This window comes from Mytilus edulis, chromosome 5 (genome assembly GCF_963676685.1).
Source record: "Mytilus edulis chromosome 5, xbMytEdul2.2, whole genome shotgun sequence".
Lineage (NCBI taxonomy): Eukaryota > Metazoa > Mollusca > Bivalvia > Mytilida > Mytilidae > Mytilus > Mytilus edulis.
Window position 1 is genome coordinate 74,026,633 of NC_092348.1, and position 24,165 is coordinate 74,050,797.

Consider the following 24,165-nt stretch of genomic DNA (forward strand, 5'->3'; position numbering starts at 1 on the left):
GCGCAATGTTGGTATAACGTTCTAGTCCCACATTATGCAAATATTCTAGATCATAATTTGATTTTTAGACTATTAGAAAAGCAAACAAAAGGGAGGGAAATTAATCAAGTGGAATCTTTTTTGTCAGTTAAAGCATCAATTTATATTATCCGAAAAATTACTAATAGTTACTGGTAACAAGATTTCACGTTCAGATAAACAATTCTGTGGTTTAGCTCCATCTGTGAGGTAAATGTTACATAAAATAACTGATTTATGAAGAACTATGATATAAAATAATAGTTTTACTTCCGTTTTATAAGTAGTTCTATTGGGTTTTATGTGAATAAACAATATAGTAATCAAAAGAAGACATTTTTATTGTACCAGAAATGTTATTTTTTAATAAACGGTTTTATGTGGGTAGAAAATTGACAAAAGCGCCAATTTGGTAAAACAGAACTTCTTGTAGAATCATAAAATTTCATTCTTGTTTATCAATTTTCTTCTTCCTTTCAACCGTTGTACATCCAAAATATTTATTTCAAATCGTATAGAAAATATTTTTTTATCCAAATACCATTTTGAGACATGTATTTTGGTATCCTAATTTTCGATAAACATTTAGTTTAAACCTTTATGTAGACACTCTTAATACTTCACTTAGGATTTACTGATTAAGGATTTACTGATTAAGATATGAGCTACATGTACATGTACGGCCATCTTGGGACATGTCTTAGGATATATACGAAAAGAAACATCCCGTTTTGTCTAGCACGACGTGTATGTACAATTGTGAGTGATGATTTCACGAAGGAATTACGTTTGAATGAACTGAAGGTGTTTTTGAAAGAACAAAACTATCCAAACCCACTAATAGAAAAGGGAATAGAAAAGGCAAAAGCTATACCAATGACGGAACTCAGGTCCACAGCACGCAAAGAGAGTAATACAGAACTTATCCCGTTTGTTAGCACTCATAACCCGTACAATCCTGACATATTCAACGTCATAAAAGCAAATTTGCCAGTTTTACAAAAAACGAAAAAATTAAAAAAGCTTTTCCCTACAGAAAAATTCCTGAAAAGTAAAAGACAGCCTTTAAATCTTAAAAAGATTTTAACAAGGGCTAAGTTTTATGACCCAAATGGAATACAATACAACGTTTCAAAATGTAATGACCCTAGATGTGGTCTTTGTGAATACATGGCAACCGGCCCGCAAATAACATTGAAAAACGGCCAAACCATTATTCCAAATGCAGACATGAATTGCAAAACGGTAAACCTTATTTACTGTATTGTATGCAGCACTTGCAAGGAATGGTACATCGGACAGACTGGTAACTCAATTTGTCAAAGAGTTCGTGTTCACAGACAACAGATACGAGATCCATCCACACGAATGCAAGATGTGAGCGAACATTTCGAAACGTGCAGTAGTGGAAAATTTACCGTATATCCGTTCTATAAAATGAACGAATCGAACAAATATAAAAGACTGGCAAAGGAAGCACACTTTATAAAGGACTTTCAGCCAAAATTAAACGGATCTACTTAAACACGTTTGATTTATCTCCCCTTATCGTTATTGTAACGTAATAAACGTTACCAACGGCAGTGTCGTCAAGGACATTGTTAAAACGTCGCCTGAAGATTGCCAGAAGGCATGAAAGCGCTAGTGACAATATTTTAACGAACTGTTATTATTTGATGTGAAATGTAGTTTGCAAATTTAAAAATATTATTATATATATATATATATATATATATATATATATATATATATATATATATATATATATATATATATCGAGATACGACCTTAACCATCTTAGTACTTGTCTGAGTCGTAAGATACATTTGAAAATTTGAAAACCAGGACCCAGGATATCGTATTCAGTCGGGTGAGACTATTCTAGATTTGAGTTACCTGAGTGATATTTTGTTTCAAATTCGACTAACTAAAACCCCTATTAAACTGAGGACTACACTCTGCTTGGTCCGAGTTATGATTATCGATACAGGCGACGAAAAAAACACCTGCCTGGCTCCTTTAGGTTCTCTTTACTCAACCTTTTTACATAAGAACAAAGCTTACAGATAAAAATTTGTCATTACTTGCATGATGTAGTTTTAAAATTCTTTCACCCTACACTCCAAAATTGCTGTAAAATTGGTACCTTCTATAGGACTTCATCATACAAAAATAAAAGAATCCAAACGGTGTTGATTTTCACAGTGATAGATCACCGTACGGCATTCAACGACGAACAAACCCTATACCGAATAAAACAGACTAGTATTTGAACTTGGAATTATTTTTGATTACGGAATTTGCTTGATTTCTTGTTATTGAAATTTTTAATAAATTCCATGTTTATTCTGTACTGAAATGTTCTGTGCTGCGCACAACACTTTCTATTACAAAGAAAATAGTATATTTTCAATAGAATGTACCGTGCTGCGCACAACACTATCTAACCGAAATATATTATATGGAAAGTGTTATTAACCGCTCAAAAGATTATAATATCACATAAACGTGGAAATTAATAAAAATTTAAAACACAAGAAATTATGCAAATTCCAATAATAGCCTGTTATATATTGTTTGCTATAGAATACACAAAGTAACAACACGTGAACAATTGCGAGATAATGTACGAAAATCAAATATACATGTTGCACAGAGGAAACAACCACAGCCACTGAATAACTGGCAATTGACGGTTGGACATTTTAAAATGAAACAAAGTAGCTGCAGAAAGAACTCTTACCAAATGATGATATTATGTTAATAAAATATAACGACGCCGATATTCATAATGTTAGCAAGTTATAATTCTTTCTCGAGGGTTGCACTCAATGAACAGTCATCATTTATATTGAATACACTATGGGGCTAAATATAAATTTTGATATTTTAAAAAAGATTGCAAGTTACTTATTTTCTTAGTTTTCCACTAAGCAGTGTATTTTGTTATGCTGTACATCTTTTTTTTTCTTTTCTTTTTTTAAATAAAATAAAACTGTAAGCCATTGTCTGTCATTTCAATATTGATTGTATGGTCGTTCCTATTATAGGCTAACATATCAGGAAAAGAAGAATAACTCGTGGTAAATTTGAACATATAAAAATCATTTTAATCGGTGACTGTTTCACGGATGCAATTTGTGAATACTTGGGTTTTGCCCACATTTACGGTTCCCGCGTGCCATATACATTACATAATTTTCATTCTTCTTTTTTCCATTGTCACTTTTAAAATTTTTAATAAAACTGCATCCTCATTCAGTTAGCTACTTATAGTATATGATTATAATTTAACTTATGTATTAGGAAAAGACACAGTATGTGCATACTCTCTGAATGCATAGATATTATTGGTAAATATGTTTGGTCTTTGATCATATGTGTGTACAATTGCATCTGAAGTGCACGAACTTTGCCTAGCAACAAAATTTTTCAGGTAATGAAATATTATTCTTATAACACTGCACATAGATTAGTTTGGTGAAAAGTTGACAAAAAAAAAACAAACTCCCAGTAGTCACGAAGGCATTTTTCAAAGATCATTTAAGAAAACTAATACTTTTGAGGCCTAAAAGTAAATAATAAAGAAATGAGTATATATATGTGTACTCATATACACAAGAACACATCATTATTCCTGGATATAAGGTTATTAGGGAAAAATAATAGCGATAGCTGTGTATATCTGTACATGTGTAATAACTCATAGGCGGATCCAGGGGGGCCGCCCCCCTCTTTTTTCGTGGGAAAAAAATTTGTTGATTATATAGGGAATCACTGAAGCGGGACCCCCTTACAAAAAGTTCAGGATCCGCCACTGGAACTTTCAACAGAACTTGTGAAATTTTAAGCGAAATTATATACACATAGAGTAGTTTAAATTATGAGTTCACATAAAATATGATCACTGGGGTTGTTTTCGTGGTATTTCCTGTACAGGAATTTATAAGATATTGAGTAGAGAGAAAAACTGGATTTCTGGCTTGAACAGAGAGAGAGAATTTGGGTCGAATTTTCAGATTTAATATTTCTTCTTGTTTCGACCTCTACCTATCAAAATAGTTAATTGACCGTGGCTTTTGTGAATAAACTACTAGTATATACCTGGATAGTGGATCTACAATGATTGTGTTACTCTAAGACTACGACAACATCAGAGTAAGTTCATACATTTAAAAGTCAACTCAAGTTTTCTTTCATAATTTTTATCTTGACAGTCAAATATAATTTTCCGCTCACAAATGTAAAGTCTTTTATATTTATTCAGATTTGGTATACATTGACAAATATAAGAACATATTTATCAAGCACTTATGAGTTATTCACAAAATATAAAACATATACAATAGCAAATAAGAACGGTGCTAATATTATTTATTAAAAAAAATGCAACTTAATTTGGTCAGTAATGGTGTAAAGTAAATACAATACGTATACACTTTTTGCTATTACTCAAGAATAATATTAAAATTTCAATGCAAGCAATTTATGCAACAAAAAAATGCATGAGTGTATGTATCACAATTTCTGACAGCAATCTAGCAATTGCAGTCAGAACCACGTTATGACGAAAAAAGCCTTCCAAAATTCAGAAGCTGTTTTCAGTCTTAAAATAATCTGGTACTGAAACTATTTCACAGAGAATCATCAGCGAAACAAAACCATTTCTAACCATATGAGTTAGTTCGAACTTGAGGTATTTTCAGGATGTTACTGTATTTAAAAGAATATTAATATTTTGAGTGTTTGAAAAATAAGAAGCAATCGCAAATTTTGCAAACATAACTCGAAGAAGCCAAATTATTCAAATTGTATAAGTCATCATTTTCGTATAACATATTTTTTTTATCCCCATCTTTGCTTCTTTTGAAAAAAAAATTGCCAGTATTTAAAAAAAGAATTTGTACCTCCAAAACAGCGGTCGAGAAAATATGTATTTCTTTTTCATTTCAGCATTTTTTTTGTAAGATGAATTTTCCAAATGTACAGTTATTTCATTTTTTAAGAGAAAATAGAATACTCATCATTGCCTCTCGATTTATACATGGAAGATTACCTTTTCTTTGATACTTCAACACTAAAAGTGCTAGTTGTCAGTGTGTTCTTATCAAATATTTTTCATATTTCGGTTAGATCTCATTTTCCGGTTTTGTAGCAATGATTCCATCTACAATTTGAGCCACATCATCGTCAAATTGATCCTCGTTTGAATGCTTACATCTGCTTTTTTTTTTTCATCATTTAACATATTAACATACATGTTATTTTCGTTATATTTTTTAGGACAGCACTAAAAACCCGTGTTTGTTCCCTATTTCGCTACTCTATCGAATTCGAGGAGGACTTTTAGTGACTTTAATATGTACCTAATCAAGTATCTATTTTTTACTTATGTTTGATAAGATAGTTTTAAGAGTTTTATGTCTCCAAACATGTGCATTTTCGAATCCTCTGTGAATATTTTTCCATCCCCTATTGATTGGTATTTTTATCTCTTAACCTTTCCACCATATGTACAGAGCACGTGTACTGGTCCTTTTTTACATTATTTTATTTTATCTATTATTTTTACCTTTGTTTTGTTTTTTGTTTTTTTTGTTTTATCTATCCCATATTTTAATTAACTTTTAAAATATAAAATAAATCTTTGATTTACCCGCTCCTGTAAATACTCTCGATTACCCAGTAATGGGGTGTTCCTAATATAGGAAGCTCATACACAAGAAAGAAAGAAAGGAGGAACTGAATTATTCGCACTATTTATTGACCGTTATTGTTATACTAGTTTTAACTCAAAAGTTGGTTATTAGCTTAAGCAAAATCATGTGATCATAACATGGTGGATTTGTCATGCCTGAACTGAAACTTGGTTGTTTGGGTTTCAAGCACTAAAACAAAACAATATAAAGCATTCACATTATCTGATTTCATTGAAAATATGCGAAAAACGTACAACTTATAAACATTGTATACGTAAAGATGATATATTGTGAATGACAATGTCAATTCGTGAAGTTAAAGTGTGTTTACTAGGGGTAAGTTTCACTTTCAAATCTGAAGAGTTTATATATCTATCTCGATATTTATGAAAACACTTTGGGCGACATTTCATTTACCTATATTTCATTGAGTATGTGATGTACCATACACACATGATATTTCATTGGAAATCGTTTGATGCTGGTGTCGAGTGAATATTGAGAAACGGGACACTTTCTGGTTTAGTTACAACAATCTAGTTTTTGACCCATAACAAAATGAATGGATTTGACATCTGATCTATAAACATATGTGACTGAGAATAAATGATGAACTAATATGCACTGAACTTACATGTTATTAATCATGTTTTAAAATAGGACACAGATGTTACTGATGCAAGAAGACAATTTCCATATACATATATATAGCAATCTATTACATTTGTACTTCTGTTTGCTGCAATGAATACTACAATGAAATGAATTTTAAATCCATGACAATCAATGTTGTTGCTTTCATGTCAATCTGGCTCTAAGTCTATCGGTCACAAGAGGCCAAAGATGAATAAGGCCATAAAATTTAAAGTTTACCTATACCTGTCGACTGACCCGTATAATTCTGCGGGTGTGACCCGAGATTTTCACAATTCTGAGGAATCACCCGGGACACCCGCCGGGTCATTGAAATAACCCGGGAATTCCGAAAATGACCCGATTTCACCCGTATTTCTTAGCCTTGAGATTGATTTCATAAACCGGCAATTTCGTAATTCTTCCATGAACAGGAAGTTCATCTAGCCATGTAAACTGTCAAATTAAGTCACCCATTAAGTGCATGGCTTCACTTGACAGCTTTGGTGTCAAACACCCCGGTAATTAACACCAATTACCTTAGCTTCTTCTTTTCTTCGTATAAGCTTCCTCTGTTAGGAACACCCCTCTTTTGAGGGTAATATGGTTAAAAGTCTAACTATATACACACTCCAAAATTGCTTAAAATCTAAAATAGACTTTAAATAAAAAGTTTTTAAGATTGAGTGATAATTGTCAACAGCCATTACACACTTATATTTATCAGTTTTAGCCTCGAGTTGTGCATCTTATAACACATATCTCTTGTGAGCATTTCTAGTTCCTCTATTTTGAGCTTACTTTCACTAAATATATATGAGAAGTTTGTACAGTCAATTATAAGGACTGTAATTTGATGTCTATCAAAGAATGTCTCGTTCCACTTCCTTTCTCCAATAAATTTCGTTACATGGTTTTTAATAGGGTTGAAAGTTTCTTTTCTTGTTTCACTTAATGCTGAGCAGGTAGTAAGCATATGAGTAAGGTCTTCTGGTTCTTGATTGCACATTTGACAAGTTGGAGCAATTTCATATCTGCTGAATTGTGCCGATCAGCTTGTAGGGTGTACGTTCGTGTCATCATCCTACTTTTGATTATACCTTTTCGAACATCAAGAATTGTAGGCTGCAATGTGGTGTAGGAGATATGCGGCTTTCCATTTTTAATTTGATTTATAGCTAAATATTTGAGTGATGTCTTTTGAATTGTATCAATTTGAAGAATATTTTTCCAGTGGTTTGACATTTTGAGATTCACTAATGTTTTCCAACTATATTTAGTAGGCAATCTGCATTGAAGTTCCATATATTTGGAAGATTATATAATTGTAAGGTTTCCATCACACAAAAGAAGAAACTTTTTGGATTGTCAAAATTAATTGATGATTGTCTTTGAACAAGATCTTGAATAGTTTGGTTTTTGGCCGATAATAAAGAGTAGAGCATAGATAGTTGCCGCTTGTGAAGCTCTCCTTCAATTGGTATTGCACCTAAGAGTAGATATATTGCTGATGTAGCTGTTCTTTGCGGGAGAGATTGAATATGTCTCAAGGTATTTTTATGAAATTTTTCTAGTATTTCAATTTGCCCTTTGGTAAGTGGTAGTATTTCTAAACCATATAGAAGTCTCGGGAGAATGTATGTTTTATAGATGTTATATCCAGTAATTGGTTCAACCCAGTTTGTTCCATGAAGATCGGAGCTCATTAAGGAGTATTTTGTTCTTCTCGCTAGTTTAATGCGGTCATCGATGTTAATTTCATTTTCTCTTTTGTTTGTTCTTTGAAGACCTAAATGTGTTGTGGCATCTGTTGGTTCTATAGTTTTTCCTTTTAATACCCAACTATTGTCTTTTTCTTTCGTATTACACTGTACTATTTTAGTTTTTGTTGGATGGATGTTATATTGATGCTGATCAGCATATCTGCCTATAATATCAAGCATTAATTGCATTTCCGAAGAATCCGAGCTCAATAAGGCCATGTCATCTGCACAAGTAGGTGCACCAATATAAATATTTCCTAGTTGAAAGCCAATAGAGTTGTTTTTGAGTTCTTCAAGAAGATCTTGGACATACAATTTATAAAGATGTGTAGATAAGATGCCTCCTTGTCTTACCCCTTGTTTTATATTAAAACTATCACTGATATCCCCCATCCACTTTACTTTTGATTCTAAATCTGTGTACAGTCCCTTAATAAGTTGTAATAGATCTGGAGGAATATTTTGGTCTAGTAGTTTGTCCATTAGTATAATATGTTTGACTACGTCAAACGCTGATTGTACATCAACTGTTGTTATAAATAATGGTATATTGTTTTTAAGTTTTTCACATTTTACTTCTGTTATAAGTAAGCTTGCCATAAGGGGACATAATCCTTCGGTGAAGCCAAATTGTAAATCTGGTCCCGGCTGTAATAGAAGTTTCTAAAGAATACACAGTTCATGAACTTTTCCAATGATTGGAGTAACGGTAATTCCTCTGTAACTCTTGACATCTAAAGGGTTTTTGCCACTCTTTATAACAGGAGTGAGAATTCCTGTTTTAAAGGCTCTTGGAATAGAGATGGTCTCTTTTATTTTGTTGAATAAAGTTGTTAATACTGGTGTTAATACTGATTTGGCATTCTTGAGATGTTCGGCAGTGAGCCCATATTCATCTGGTGATTTCCCTACATTTAAAGTTTCTATTGATTTTTGAATTTCTGTTTCTGTGTATGGGTCAGATGTAACTGGATTTTCTTTATAAAATTTTTCGATCAGGTTTTGACGTGTTTGGCAGAGATCTAAATAGGAGTTGTCATATTCAGAGTTTTTTGGCATACTTAAGTCTTCATAATAATTAGCAAATACTTTTCTTTGGTTTGAATGACAGTATTCCTTTTCACCATCTATTTCTATACAAGTTGTAGTACTAGTTCTGGAATTTCGATTTCTATTAATCAGTCTATAGAAAAGTTTTGTTGTTGGTTTTTCCATGATTTGTTGGTAGAGTTGTTTTCTAGCAACAGCTTGCTCTATTCTTTGGGAGTTTCTCAAAAGTTTCTTTGCTGTTTTTAATTCAGTATGTGACGGATGATTTTGTGGCCGACCTTGATTTTTCCATTGTGAATATAGCAGTTTACATGATTTCAAATGTTTTCGCACAGTTGGTGTTGCTTTCCATTTTGGCCCTTGTAATTTGATAGGTTTTGCTGGAACAGCTACCTTTGTTGCTTTCAGTAATTCATTTGTGATTGTTTGAAGTTGGTCTGAAGTTGAATCCTCAGGTTTTATTTTAAGGAGACCCTCTGATAGATTTGAGGTGTATATTTCAGTGTTTATTTCATCCCAAAGAAGTTTTTTGTATGAGGTTCCTTCAGATGGTTTTCTATTAGCAGCACTTGGAATTTTTACAGTGGTGTTTGTTTCTACTGGCACATGCGCTGAGCTATTTTTTGCTGAACGGCAATTCTTTGAAGATTGATAAATTTCTTGTTAAAATGTAATCTATTTGAGATGACGATTGCCCAGAATGATGAAAGAAAGTCATTTTAGAGTTATAATTTCCAGCTGTTTGCAGGCCTAATTCCTGTACAAAGTTTTTCAGTAATTTATCATGCTTATTTGATCTTGATTGTAATAAAGTTCCATTGAGATCCCCACAGAGAATTATTTCATAAAGGTCCTGATATTTTAGTATTATATCAAAGATTATATCTAGACATTCTGAATACTCATATGCAGAGTCTTTGTCATTTGTTGGAAGATACGCATTGATTATGCAGATATTGTAGTTAGAGGATAAGGTGATAGCCACAATTCTTTCATTTCCCTCTTTTAATTTCTTAACGTTTCCGCTCCATGCATCTGGCCATAAAATTGAGACCCCTGATTGTCCTTTTGGTAGTTTTGATCCATCTAGTGGATCGTTTGAGTCGTGACAGCGTGTGAAGTTGTCAAAATTTGGTAGTATGTCGGAGAGAAAATGTTTTTGGAATTCCCATAAAAAATGTTCTTGAATACATATAATTTTGTTGTCCAATGCCAAAGATACAAGAAATGCCGTGTTAGATTTGACGCCTTCAATATTACATGTAACTATATCGATCGTCTCTTCCCCGATTCCATCATTTCTTCGAGTAGAGTTGTGTTGTCTGGTGGTTTGTATTTGAGGCCTTTTTGCCGAAAAGGATGACTATGGATTTGTGAGATTTTAGCTATTTCATCCTGAATGTTCGGGACTTCCATTTGGGTGTGTGAAATGTGATCTATTTTTTCAGCCTCACTGTTTTTAGTCTGATGCTCTATATTAATCTCTGCAGTACTAGATGAATGGTTTAGAATGGTAGTTTGTTGTTTTTCCTGTTGGTCGAGGTAGGTAGTACTGTTTGTGAGTTGTTCGGAAGTATTTGCTTTATTTATACTTGAACTACAGGCATTTTTGTTCATAGGGTGAATATTTTGGCTTACTTGAGGGGTTGGTCTCATTGTTGTTGGTTGAACAATTGATGATGATTGCCTTTGTTGGTTGTTTACATGATTTGGCCTAATTTGTTGGTCATGTTGGTATATAGGCGGTTGATATGTTGGCGGGCGATACATATGTATGTTGGTGGACCAAACGTTGGCACTTGATGATATGTTGGTATTTGTTGACCTATATGATGTCTTGAAACATTGACATTATGATTTGGTAATGTGCTAAAGTGTGTCATCCCTCCTTGATTTAAATAGTAGGGGTTGTTGTATATGGAATGTCCAAATTGTGGAATCCCTTGTTGGTACATGTGTCCTCCATTGAAATTGTTAGGATGATGTGTATTGTACCCCATTTGATTTGGATAGGCGTAATGTCCTTGAAATTGTGGGGTTGCACATAAGGTATTTGAGTTGTCTGTTGGTTTACTATTCTCGATTGTAATGAGATATGAAGATTAAGAGCCGTGCTGAGACTTATGTGATTTTCTAGAGAACGTAGACGTTGTTCCATTAGCTCTTGTTGAAGGTTGGAAGATTGTTGTCTATCATTGCACGAGTGGTGGTGGCAAGTATTACAGCTACTATATTGCTGATTTGGTATGTTGTTTTGGCAGTTGTTAGTTATCGAATTGCTTCCATGATTTGTGTTTGGAGCTTCTACATGTATATTATTGTTTATGCCAGTTGATGTAGTTTGTATAGTCTCAATTACTCTCTTTAGTTGTACAATTTCGTTTTCTAGACTCAGTATTCTGGCTCTTTGAGAGTTGGAAATATTTCTTTCCTCTATTTTTGGTTGGTTTTTCCTTATGTTCTTCCTATTTTGTACATTCGTATTTGGTGTAATAGTATTAGCTGGTTTGAATGTGATACCAGTTTTAATGTTGTCTTGTAATATTGTAGGCACTATGTCTGGCTTAGAAGATATATTTTGTATCAGTATTTCTGTGTCAGGATTTTGTGGTACCCTAATATTTGACCGTCTCAGATTTTCTAATTCGCTGTTCTGCTCTTTTGTCGGAAAATTTGGCATATTAATGTCTACATGCTTTGGTGTGGTTTCATGTGTATCTAGATCTTTATCATGCTCTTGAGTAGGACAAATTGATGTGTTTTTTGTCTACATGTACATGCTTTGGTGTAGTTTCATGTATATCAATGTTATCAAACAATAACTGATCATTACACTGAGCACAATGAAATCCAATTTCTTTGTATATATTGTCAACGGCTGATGGGAGTATATTGGCACAATTGAAGTGAAACCATTGGTCACAAGAGTCACAAGCTATACCCTCAACAGTTACATCGGATTCACAGATAGGACATATGCATGAGTTGTTACTGTTCGTATTTGATGTTGTATTTGTATCTATTATACAATTTGTGTTGTTATCCTTGTATTCTAATAGTTGTCTAGATTTTGACATTGTTGTATCTGATTGTTGCTCTTGCAAGTCATTATCTTTAATGGCTAATTGATCTGTTGTACTTGTTCTTGAAACAGTGTTCTCTTTTATATTTTGGTTGTTCAACTGTGTTGAGATGTTTTGGTTTATCACATCCAATGTTTTCAGATTTACTTTGAGAATATTGCATAATATTTCTAATATGTCACTGACAAATATATCTACATGATTTCCATTTACGGTCATTGTGTTGGTGGAGTTATAGCAGTTTATTGTGAATTTTAACTGATTTCCAGGATGGCCGTTGTTTTTTCTATTGAAAACTTTGTAGCAATGATCTATGATTGAGTTTGAGTTGTCTATGCCAGTTTGTGTTTGAATAGTATAAGGGTCACTAAATTCCTTTGAATTTAAGATATCCATAATTGATGTTTTAGCTAGCTCATATGCTGCTGTACTATATATTATGACAAAGTTCTTGCCCGCCTTCATTTCATATTTGATATGCTCTCGGTGGCAGTTGTCATGCTTTTTGTCAGAGCTTTTTGTTTGTTCAAGTGATATGGTCTATTATGAGTTACAGAGTTTGTAGGCAATAAGCTGCTTGTAGATAGCGCTTTGGATAGTTGTCGAGTCATTGAGCGTGACATGGTGATATCTGGTGTGGTCGATATATTTATTGTACAGGGACGTAGTGGTAAATCCCACAGTCGCCCTGTCAATATATATATGTAATGAGAAAGTCAGGAAATTCACTGAATGTTCTTTTTCAGGGTCGTAGTGGAAATCCCACAGTCGCCCTGTGAACGATTGAAATGTCTACCAGCAGTCAGCTTTTATTTGAGTGCTAAATTTTCGTAACCAGACCCTAGACAGGTTTCTTTTAGGATGTACACTGTCTTTATGAAGTGTCCAATTATATTGGTCTCGAATCCTTTTATGTTGATTTTTGGAGCTTTTCAGGTTTGAGCGTTTTAAATCAGCATTTATGTTTGGAGCTCTACTATTTAAAGTTGTATTTAATTCTCTGATTTTATCATTTACTCTAAGAACTTGTTCTAATAGTTTTTTCGTCTTGAGCTAGAAATTGATTTGGGTCAGTATGATTTCTACTTTTATTCCATTCGTATATTGAATAAACTGGAATTTCAATAAAGGTTATTTTGCTCTCTGGATATCTTTGAAAAAGTTCAACAATTTTGTTTAAATTGCTCAGTAATGAGTTGATTGCTTCATCAGATTCAGTTTTAAGAGAAATCACCCCTTTATTATATTGGGTTAAATCACATGTCCCTAGCCAAACGTATGCAGAGATGTTATGTAAATGTTGAATTTTCTGGTCAAGATTTTGCGTGAGCCAGCTTAGACCTTGTGCGGACGTTCTTGATTTTGCGCACCACCACTTAATTTGGGTCTCAAAGTTAGATGTTGTTGCTCTTTGTAAATATAAACCTTTAATATCTGAAATGACCACGGTTGTCAGTTTTCTTTTCCCCGTAGGAAATTCAAATGGCTTGCTCAAATATTTCAATAGTTTATGCTCAGTCATTAATAAGTCTTTGGTCTTATAATTGAAGTAATTAAATGTTAATCTCAAGAGATAACTTAAATGTTTTCTGGAAATTCCAAGATGGCTGCTGAAAATGGCTGCCGACAATGATCACTCACACATGTTTCATGATAAAATTATCGGGATAAAAAATATTTACAGTCATAAAAGGTAAAATGTTCATGCGTTGGTAATTATATACACTGGTACTTAAAAGGAAGTGTGTAAATGTTAAAAATGTTCGTGCTAAAACAATAAAAAGGATAAAATGCGCTCCCACAAATTTCACATCCACTCTCCTTGCTGCCTCGTTCTCAATCAATTGCACTATTCGTTTACAAACATATTTCTAGAGTTACTTCCCCTTATTTGTCACCATTCAAAATTATTCCTTATATTTACGTTTTATGGGTGAAAAAGATTAAATCATTAAAATACAAAATTCAAATACATATTGAAAAATAACTTTTGATTATTTTTATACTTTTATACAATTTAAAAAAAAAAGTTGAACATTATTTTTTACATTTATACTTTCTTTAACTGTATTACTATATTTTATCATAGTCTAATTTCCTTTTCAATCAAGTGCTGGTATGTTTAAAGGCAACATAGCTAGTACAGTCTCAAATATTTTAAAATTACATTTGAAAAATAAATCCTGGATGATTACAGAAAGTAATGCAAATTTAAAAAAATCTCTAAAAGTGCATTGAAATAATAATCAATAGGATTTAAAATGACTTAACCAAGTGAACATTCATTGATGTTTTGGTATCTTTGATACATATACATTATAAGAAAATGTACCATAGATACTGAAATTCAGCTCGAAAAAGTTTGTACGTGTTATGACCTGAGATTTGATTCTTCAATGCAGGTCATGACCTGCATTTTCATCGTCACAGGTTGACAGCCAGGTATGTTTACCAGAACCCAATTGAAAATAAAAGATACATGTAGAATATTATTTCAAGTGTAATGCATCATTATGTAATGACTTATCTAAATAAAATATTGTTTAAACTTGTGAAAAACTTATTTACAAATGACATACATTCATGACATTTCTTACATTTAGCATGGTTAGTTAATGAATACTGCATGATGATTTTATGAACAATAAAAGGGGAGAAATCCCCCGAGGATAGAAAAATTGTGCTTTTGATGAGCATTCAAATATTTGATTTTCATGTTATTTGAGGATTCGAAATTTCAAATACTGTTTTTAATATTTTAATATTTGTATTTACTGTAGAATTAAGATGATTAGTAATCATGATAATCATTATATTATTTTTTTAATGTAAAATATTTATCATGTATATGTTTAAATCAATTAATCACAAAGTCATGAAAGAGGGGATGAAAAATACACGTATGCAGTATTTATAAAGCTTTTTTGTTGATGACAAATTTTAATTGAAGAAACAAAGTTATATATCAAGAATATTAGAAATTCTTACTAAGTTATAATTAGGTATACATGGTATAATACATGTATGTTAAACATGCATTACATTTTTCAACATAGACCATCAATTTTTTATATGATTGAAGTAATAACAGTTGTTGAATACACACAGGCTGATCCTCAAGCTAATGATTTGCTGCAACGTTTTAAATTATGTAAAGGTTTCAGTGTTCATGGGTTTGGAATCCCCTTTTCAAAATGACTGGATCCACCAACATGATCAAAACTGTTTACTAATAATTATATTTCTCCAATCGCAAAATTAACACTACTTTTTTATGTGCAAATTGACACTTACCTTGAATCAAATACTTTACCAAACTCTCTGATTTATATAGTAATTATTCATTATTTTATTATGGAGCCTATTCAACTTTAGACAGGAGCAACCATGGACTGAAACCACCTGAAACCATAGTGTTTACATGTTGAAACGGTTTGGTTTTTTTAAAAATATTATCAATTAAAAAGAATCACTCAATACATTTTGTAAGTCACTAAAATAATTTACCCTACTGTACATGTGTGTCATGGGTATTGGTATTAGGATTGAAAGATAAACTATATATATAACCTGTATTACCAAATTGCAAAAAAATCTACTTGGAAGTATATTCTTAAAATTTTAAACAATTGTCAAATTCTTCATTTATTGACAGGAATCTGGAGTTGGAAAGTCCAGCATTGTTATGAGATTTGTGACAGATTCCTTCAAACCAGCCTTAGAAAGTACCATAGGGTAATATTGATTATACACTATGCAATGAATTTGTTTTAAATGTGAATTAGATGATGGCGATAGATTGGTTACATATCAGGGTGGTTACATGTTGATGTGATATGAGTCTGAATTTCTATGAACAATAAAGACAAAAAATGTCAGTAGACAAGTACATAAAATGTATACACATAACGTCAAAAAAGAACATATAACTTTATACTTATTCATATGAATTTAATGAAAGAAAGTAGAAGGGATATAACTCTACCTCCAAAATAATTTTTCTGAGTGTAGCATTATATTAAAAAAATAAAATAATACCACTGTAAGTATTACCCCTGACTGGTAGTGGTAGATAAATATTGTAAAATAATACAACACAATTAATATGTAAGTAAAAATAGAGTATGATCTTACTAATAAGAGACACATATATTTATGTTTCACTTTGAAGGATTTGAAATTCTCTTAATTTATGCACTGTATCATGTGTATAGTAAGATATACAAAATTTATACCATGCTGGCAGATACTTTTGATGAATTTATAAATCTGTCAGATGACCCAAATAACCAGATTTTTATATGTTGTACTTTTACAATTTATACAAAATAAGCTGAATGGGATATGAATCGACCTTATGCAAGTGCAGGATGTTTGATTGATTTCAAATACAAAATAAGAGATGAATAGTTATATAGATTTTGTATTACACCTCAATTTTCAAACAATTACAGACTTTCCATATAGATTTTCAAATCAAAATAGGTTAACAGATGTATTGATATTGATTTGTATACGGTCAATTTCTGACCTACATACTCAAATTATGTCAATTCAAAGTTTAACCATTAAAAAATATGAACATACATCAATCTCTAGTCTCTCATCACTGAGGTTGAAGTTCCAACCCTGCATTGGCAGGTCCAAGCATTAAACAGATTTTTGATTGACTAATTTGCGGCCAGTTTTCCTGAAAAAAGGTTGATAGTTCTCTCAGAACACTCTGACTTCTTTTCCTTCAATAAATATTCACTTGCAACAACAATATACTGTAAATTCAGAAAGTATTGCAATGTTTTTAATAATGCAATAATTGCGACAGGGTTATGATTGCGATAATTTAAACTCTCATTTTGAAATTTTTTATATGAATTGGACAGGATTTTTCTCAACATTGCAAAAATTAAAATTGCATTTTAGTCTAAAATGATGAAATGCAATAATAAATGCACACAATAATTTCTGAATTTACAGTAACCAATAGCGCTTAAAGTGATGCTATAACATCAACAATCAATGGGCAATCAAAATCATTCATTTGCATTTCAATAATCGATTGACCTTACATTACATGAATATATTTTTCCTACGAGTTGGGTTTGTTATTTTTGACAATATAATTGGTTTTTATAAGTATGACCTGTGTATGAAATCTAATATTATACTTTAAATCTTACACAGAGCTTCTTTTATGAGTAAAAAGATTGCAGTTGATGATCAACATTATGCATTTCAAATATGGGACACTGCTGGTCAAGAAAAGGTAGGTTGATATTGGACAGAAATGAAGTCACTTGTCAGTAAAGTTGCCTTGTCTTTTGGAAGAAAAGAAACACTTTGTGATTCACAGAGTTGCTAAAATCTTTTAATCTGGATGATGTATGAATAAAAGGAATTGTGGGATATATATCAGCATGATCAGTGACATAGCAACCAAAATAACACATGTACTCTAAAGAAATTTAAAGGGTTACATACTCTTCAACAAAAGACAACTATCTATACAAAATATGACAACCACTAAATTACCCAGAAATGAAAAGAAAGATAGTGAAATTGAATAAATATGACACAGATCTAGATCTGCCATTAACACCAAATTCTGCAAATAACAAATATGATGTAATTTTATTTATATATTTTCAGTATAGATCCTTAGCTCCAATGTATTATAGAGGTGCAGCAGCAGCTATTGTTGTTTATGATGTATCGAGAGATGTGAGTTTAATACATTAGACAATGTGAAGTTAAAACTTAAAATAATAATTGGTTTTATACACAGCAAAAAACAACATCATTAGCTCAAACAAAAGATAACATTTCAGAAAGTGCTTAGACTAATATAAAAAAGGAACTGTTCTATAATTGTCAATTAGACAGAAACCCATGTGATCAAAATGAATAAATAGCAGACATGCCTTAAGTCTACATAAGACTCATCAGTGGAAGTCGAAACAAATTTAAAGAAGCCAAATCAAATACAAAGTCAGAGCGCATCAATAATAAAAAATTCAGAAAAGTTGCACCAATTAATGCTTAGGTATTCCTTACCTGGGGTTGGAAAACAGTAACAAAGAATAAAAAATATTTTTGTATGCATGCCTTCAGCTGTTTTCTGCTCTATGGTCGGGTTGTTGTCGCTTTGACACATTCCCCTTTTCCTTTCTCAATTTTATTATCTTTTCTAACAGTCAACGTTCAAAACAGTGAAAGATTGGATCAATGAATTGAAGAAAAATGCATCCCATAATATTATACTGGCCATTGCTGGAAACAAATGTGATCTGGAAGATCTGAGAGAAGTTAGCAAAAGGGGTAAAAATTAGATTTATATGCATTATATGTCAATGAAATAGAAAACAGAGATGTTAATTTAAAGTTTTAGGTAATTGGTGGATAAAACGGGATTTCAGGTAGTGTACAAATGTACTCAATTCCACTAGGCAAGGTTATAATTCACTGCATCAGGAACTTAAGGATTATTGGTATTTTTTCATTGCCACAGAAACAAAAATGGATTGTTTTTACTCCTTATATAGTTTTAACTGAGAATAAAAGAAAATGAAAAGATAATATATTTTTCTTACATGTATGAGACTAAAACAGTATGTAATGATTGTTCTAAGTTTTTGATCTTGTTAATATGATCCTGTACATATATCTGATTTTCAATACCTCATCAATATGCTTTACTCAAGGTCAGGTGGTCTATCATTGACATGTACAATGATCTGGAATAAAACAAGTTATTAAGGGCCCTTATAATTAAGTTTGGTTTGGGATGGTTATTTACCACTAGAAGGTTGTCACTAACAATAATCCTACAGTGAAAATTTGGGTCAAAATCTTAATTCAACTTTAAGACACTCCTGTGATTATTTACACCAAACAATTTCCGACTACTTTAAATTGCATGGAATTGGATAATCAAACTTTGAACTAATTATTCACAACAAGTTGTAACAACTAGAACGTGTGGAAGGAAAACAAATATACATGGAAAACTGTGGTAAAAAATTTAGTTCAATTTAGCCATATCACATCATTATGCATATGTTTAAAAAATTGTTTCAACTCCCTTATTTTAAAACCTCCTACAGTTTTTGGATGATTTGGAAGTGCATCAACAAATTTTCTGCCTTCTCTGGGTATTGTTTATGTTTTATTGTTAATATTTTGTTACTAAAAAAAAAGTACAACGTATTGACATCTCTAATTACTTGTGTTGTATTTGATATAGGTATTGTATTCTTTAAGAGAAATGAACATACTTAAATAAAACTTATATATATATTGTACTATTTTAGATGCAGAGGAGTATGCCAGTCTAATTAATGCTATATTTATAGAGACCAGTGCTCTGAATGCTGTTAATGTTCCTGAACTTTTTATGAAAATAGGTAAGCAATTGATTTTTATGTTTATCACAGTCGTAGACATGGTAGAAATAGGGGTTTGGCATTTACAGGAACGATATGATGAAAGGAGATAGTTTATAATGAGGGCCTGAATTATTTGGTTATTGCTTTGGGGTGAAATGAGAAAAATAAAAAAAAGTAGTCCTTGTTAAGGATGTTTGCTTGTCTTGTTTTTGGATTTTTGCTAGATATTAAAAATCCTCTGGTTTTATCCATGTACTGTGTCATTAAAATTTTGTCTTTCTATAATCTGATTACAAATAGTTGAGAATGTTATCTTTAAATAACTTATAAAATGCTTGTTATTTCTTCATCATTTTTGAGAGAAAAAGGGTGCCAATGTTAAATGCATGAAAAATCCAGAGATACATATTTTCCGCCAAATTTACAATGAGTTATATCTCGAAAACAAAGCATACAGACCCATCATTTTATCTTCTATTTTAGTTTCTTTATTTATATACTATCAATTTAAAACAGTCTTTTAAAAAGCTTGTTATTTTGAAACAGATTTATGACTTTGATGGAGAGTTATCACATTGGCACTCATACCGCATCTTCTAATATCTATTGAGTACATTGTTCAACAAAACATAGTGGTTTTGAAGATTTTGTTGACTATTGAAGACTAAAAATTAATGTTTGGTCAATGTCATTTTATTTTCTGAATGAATAATATATCTGTCTGTAAATTTATATACATTATCAACAAGACAAAAATATACATCAAGTATCATGCAACTGATCAACTGGTCACTTTTTATGGTATACAGTTTTCCGTTTGTCCCTCTGTCTGTCTCCCCATCCGTCCTCAACATGTGGGATATTAACTCAAAAGCACCTTAACCAATTTGCATAAAAGTTTCTATTGATATGAGCTCCTTTTCGTTTTTTATGAATTTTTGATTTTACGTTTCTGAGTTATGAGGTTTTTAATTCATTACAAAATGGGGGATTTACCAGTTTTCAGACTATAACATAAAAATGCTTTCATCAGTTATCATGAAACTTTGGCGTATTGTTTATATTTATTGACCATAGCTTCCTTTTGATTTTTATATTACGTTTTTGATTCATCGGGTTTTATGTATTAAAAAAAGGGAGATATTCCAGTTTTCAGTCAGTTACTTAAAAATGCTTTCAGCAGTTCTTATGAATCTTTGGTGAATTGGTTATATCTATTTATGTAAGCTTCCCTTTGATTTTCATAAGTATTTGACATGACATTGAGAAGTTATTGAGCTTTAATTGTTGAAAATGTGACGGGTGTATCATACTGTCCTTCCTTACTATTAAAAGCAATATCTAGAAAATGATGGGAAAAAGTGCACTCCATCATCTTATAATACACAAATTAACTCATTTGAGTTAAGTCGAGGGAATAATTTTACAAGTTGCAATACTAAAAAAAACCCAGTTTTTATGTATCACATATGGAACATACTAATGAAAAAAAAATGAATTTTCTTTGCAGCAAGAAGTCTTCCAAAAGAGGATATGTATTCTCCTAGAGCTACAAGTACTTTGAATCTCAGACATACACAGTCAAAGCCAAAATCTGGTTGTTGTGGAGGTCAAAGTTCACCTTCATGACCTACTGTGATTTATAGGTTAAGATTATTTATATGTTAATATGTTATGTTTTTGTTACCAAATTATAAATTAGCATGACAGGATAATAATTATATTTTTCATGGTTGTAGAACATCTGACATAAAGGTCATGAGTTTAAAGGTCATTGATTTAATTAAAAGACATTTAAAAAAAAAAGGATCCTTTGAAGAAACAGTTGATTGATTCATTTTGGAAATCAAATAATTGTTTCTTTATGCTCATCAGATCTTTTATATTGACTTTTAAAATTGTTTGGCTGTGGCTCCTGTCCTCAACAAAACAAGTATTTGATTTGATTTAATTTTAAATAGATTATTTTATATTTTTTGGAGTTCATGAACATAGTTTGAATAGAGAAATCTTTTTAGTATTATTTGGAGTCCATTAACATAGTTTGTGCAGATTTTTAGTCAAAAGTCTAAAAGTGACTTAGTAATGTTAAGTTTGGATTCAGGATTCAGGATTTTATGTTCAGGGGGTTAAAGAATGCCAACCTAATATTTCCCAGTGGCATAGAACTGATATTTTTTCCAATTTTGGTGTAAACAATATTTTATTATGAATAATACAAGTATAACTATAAACACATTCACAATTAGGATTCAGAAACAAGCAACAAGTGCTTATATTAATCCTTCTCCTTATTTTTCCAATTTTATGGGCGTAACACTTTGATAAATATATAAGCCATGTGTTTTTATGCAGTGTCAATAACCATCATACAACACTAGTTATATTTTTAAACATTATCATATTTTATCACACAGATAATTTTTGCAATAGCTATTTTATGTAGATGTATATTCAAGAAGGTTAAAGAGGGATTTTTCAAGGACAAATGTGAAATGAAAGTGTTAGGTATTTCACATCCAAAATTTTATGGAAATATTCTTTATAAAGCACAAAAATGTCAGTATTCTCCTCAGAAACTAACAAAACCTTTAAATAGACTTATTAAAAAGGGATATAGTTACGATACTGTTGTCAGGTCATTAAAGATTGCATATTTTGGCTTTAACATTGATTCACTGATAGGGTCTTTGCATCGGAACTAAACACATTTATTTCTAAAAAAACAGTTGTTGGCATGACACGGGTTATGTTCTTCTCATATATTTTATGATAGTATGATACTAAACCCCTAACGGGAGGGATTGTACCTGATATTCATATGATGAAGACATAATCTTTCAATCAGTTTAATTGAGGTCTGGAGCTGGCATGTCAGTTAACTGCTAGTAGTCTGTTGTTATTTATGTATTATTGTCATTTTATTTATTTTCTTTTGTTACATCTTTTGACATCAGACTCGGACTTCTCTTGAACTGAATTTTAATGTGCGTATTGTTATTGTTTTACTTTTCTACATTGGCTAGAGGTATAGGGGGAGGGTTGAGATCTCATAAACATGTTTAACCCCGCCGCAATTTTGCGCCTGTCCCAAGTCAGGAGCCTCTGGCCTTTGTTAGTCTTGTATGATTTTAAATTTTAGTTTCTTGTGTATAATTCAGAGTTTAGTATGACGTCCATTATCACTGTACTATTATGCATATTTTAGGGGCCAGCTGAAGGACACCTACGGGTGCGGGAATTCTCGCTACATTGAAGACCCATTGGTTGCCTTCGGCTGTTGTTTGCTCTATGGTCGGGTGGTTGTCGCTTTGACATATTCACCATTTCCTTTCTCAATTTTATTAAAGAATATTAAAGTGAACCCTTTTTAAAAAAAAAATAGGACATGTATGACTGTTTTTATGACCAATTGACAAATATGTGAACAATTACTGTTTTCATATGCCTATTATTTGCAATGGGCCTAACAATACTGAAATGTTAACTTTTTGAAACAATGTATTATGAAGAGACATTGATATAGTTTTGTTATCAAGGCATATTGATAGTGTCTTGTACCATATACCAAATTAATATTATAGTTAACATTATTTTTACTAAGTAAAATAACAAATTTTGTTGCTACTGTTATGTATTATAAGGTAGTTTAGCTATTCATATACATTCTATCAGGTTTTTTTTATATTTAAGGCAGAGTACTTAATTTTTTCTGACCAAACAATTGAACCATAAATATTGTTGCCATTATTTTTTTGAAATATTCTATTGCCTCTGAACATGCTGAATAAGATTTAATGACTGCTAATGATGTGTTATCGAAAACTGGTTAATCTTAGTATTTAATGATGGAGAATTTTGAATTGTAATATACTAACCAGTAGATGAAATAGTTTTTGCAGTTTAAAGTTTCAACTTTTTGAAAAAAAATTGATATTTACCTTCTAATAGGATTATTTTAAGTAAAATTGGCAAATAATTTCTTGCGCTTCCAGTAAGATTTACCTATTTTAGAATTTGATTTATAGATGACCTCATTGTAAATTTTCCAAAATGAAAATATCTTCACTTCATGGATTTAAAACCTATTGTTAAGGGCCTTGTTAGCCAATCAACTATTTTGACATGTGCAGTTGTGCGTTTGAGAATATAGCACATATTTAAAGATGCTGTTTTGGGGAATTGAAAAAGACTTCTGCAAACAAATTGTATCATGCTCAATAATCAAAATATTGTTAATAATTTTCATGATCACAATAATTTAACTGTTCTTTTAGTGTGACCATTGTTGATTGTTTTGTATATTATCATTGTTAAAACCTTTATATGAACTATTGAAACTTTAGAAAAAAATAGAGCCTGTTGATGTTCATATATATGATATAGACTACTAAGTAACATCAGATCCCAAGAGGTTTTGTTGGAATTATGATTGACCAAAAGTTTGGTTTAATGTGTTTTGCAGTCATTTTCAGCTTTCCGTATAACTGACATCTATTAAGTTTCTTATGATTAAATCATTCATTTGTTGCCATTC

The 24,165-nt window shown here is 31.5% G+C and overlaps 1 protein-coding gene across 1 annotated transcript; it reads left to right on the forward strand.

Moving 5' to 3' along the window:
* The first annotated feature begins 5,831 nt into the window (after nt 1–5,831).
* LOC139524451 (ras-related protein Rab-22A-like) lies at nt 5,832–24,165 on the forward strand. The gene is made up of 8 exons (XM_071319235.1): nt 5,832–6,053; nt 15,902–15,981; nt 17,428–17,509; nt 17,893–17,964; nt 18,438–18,561; nt 19,554–19,646; nt 21,139–22,136; nt 22,979–24,165. The coding sequence occupies exons 1-7, from the start codon at nt 6,012–6,014 to the stop codon at nt 21,255–21,257; spliced, it is 612 nt and encodes a 203-aa protein (XP_071175336.1). The 5' UTR covers nt 5,832–6,011; the 3' UTR covers nt 21,258–22,136; nt 22,979–24,165.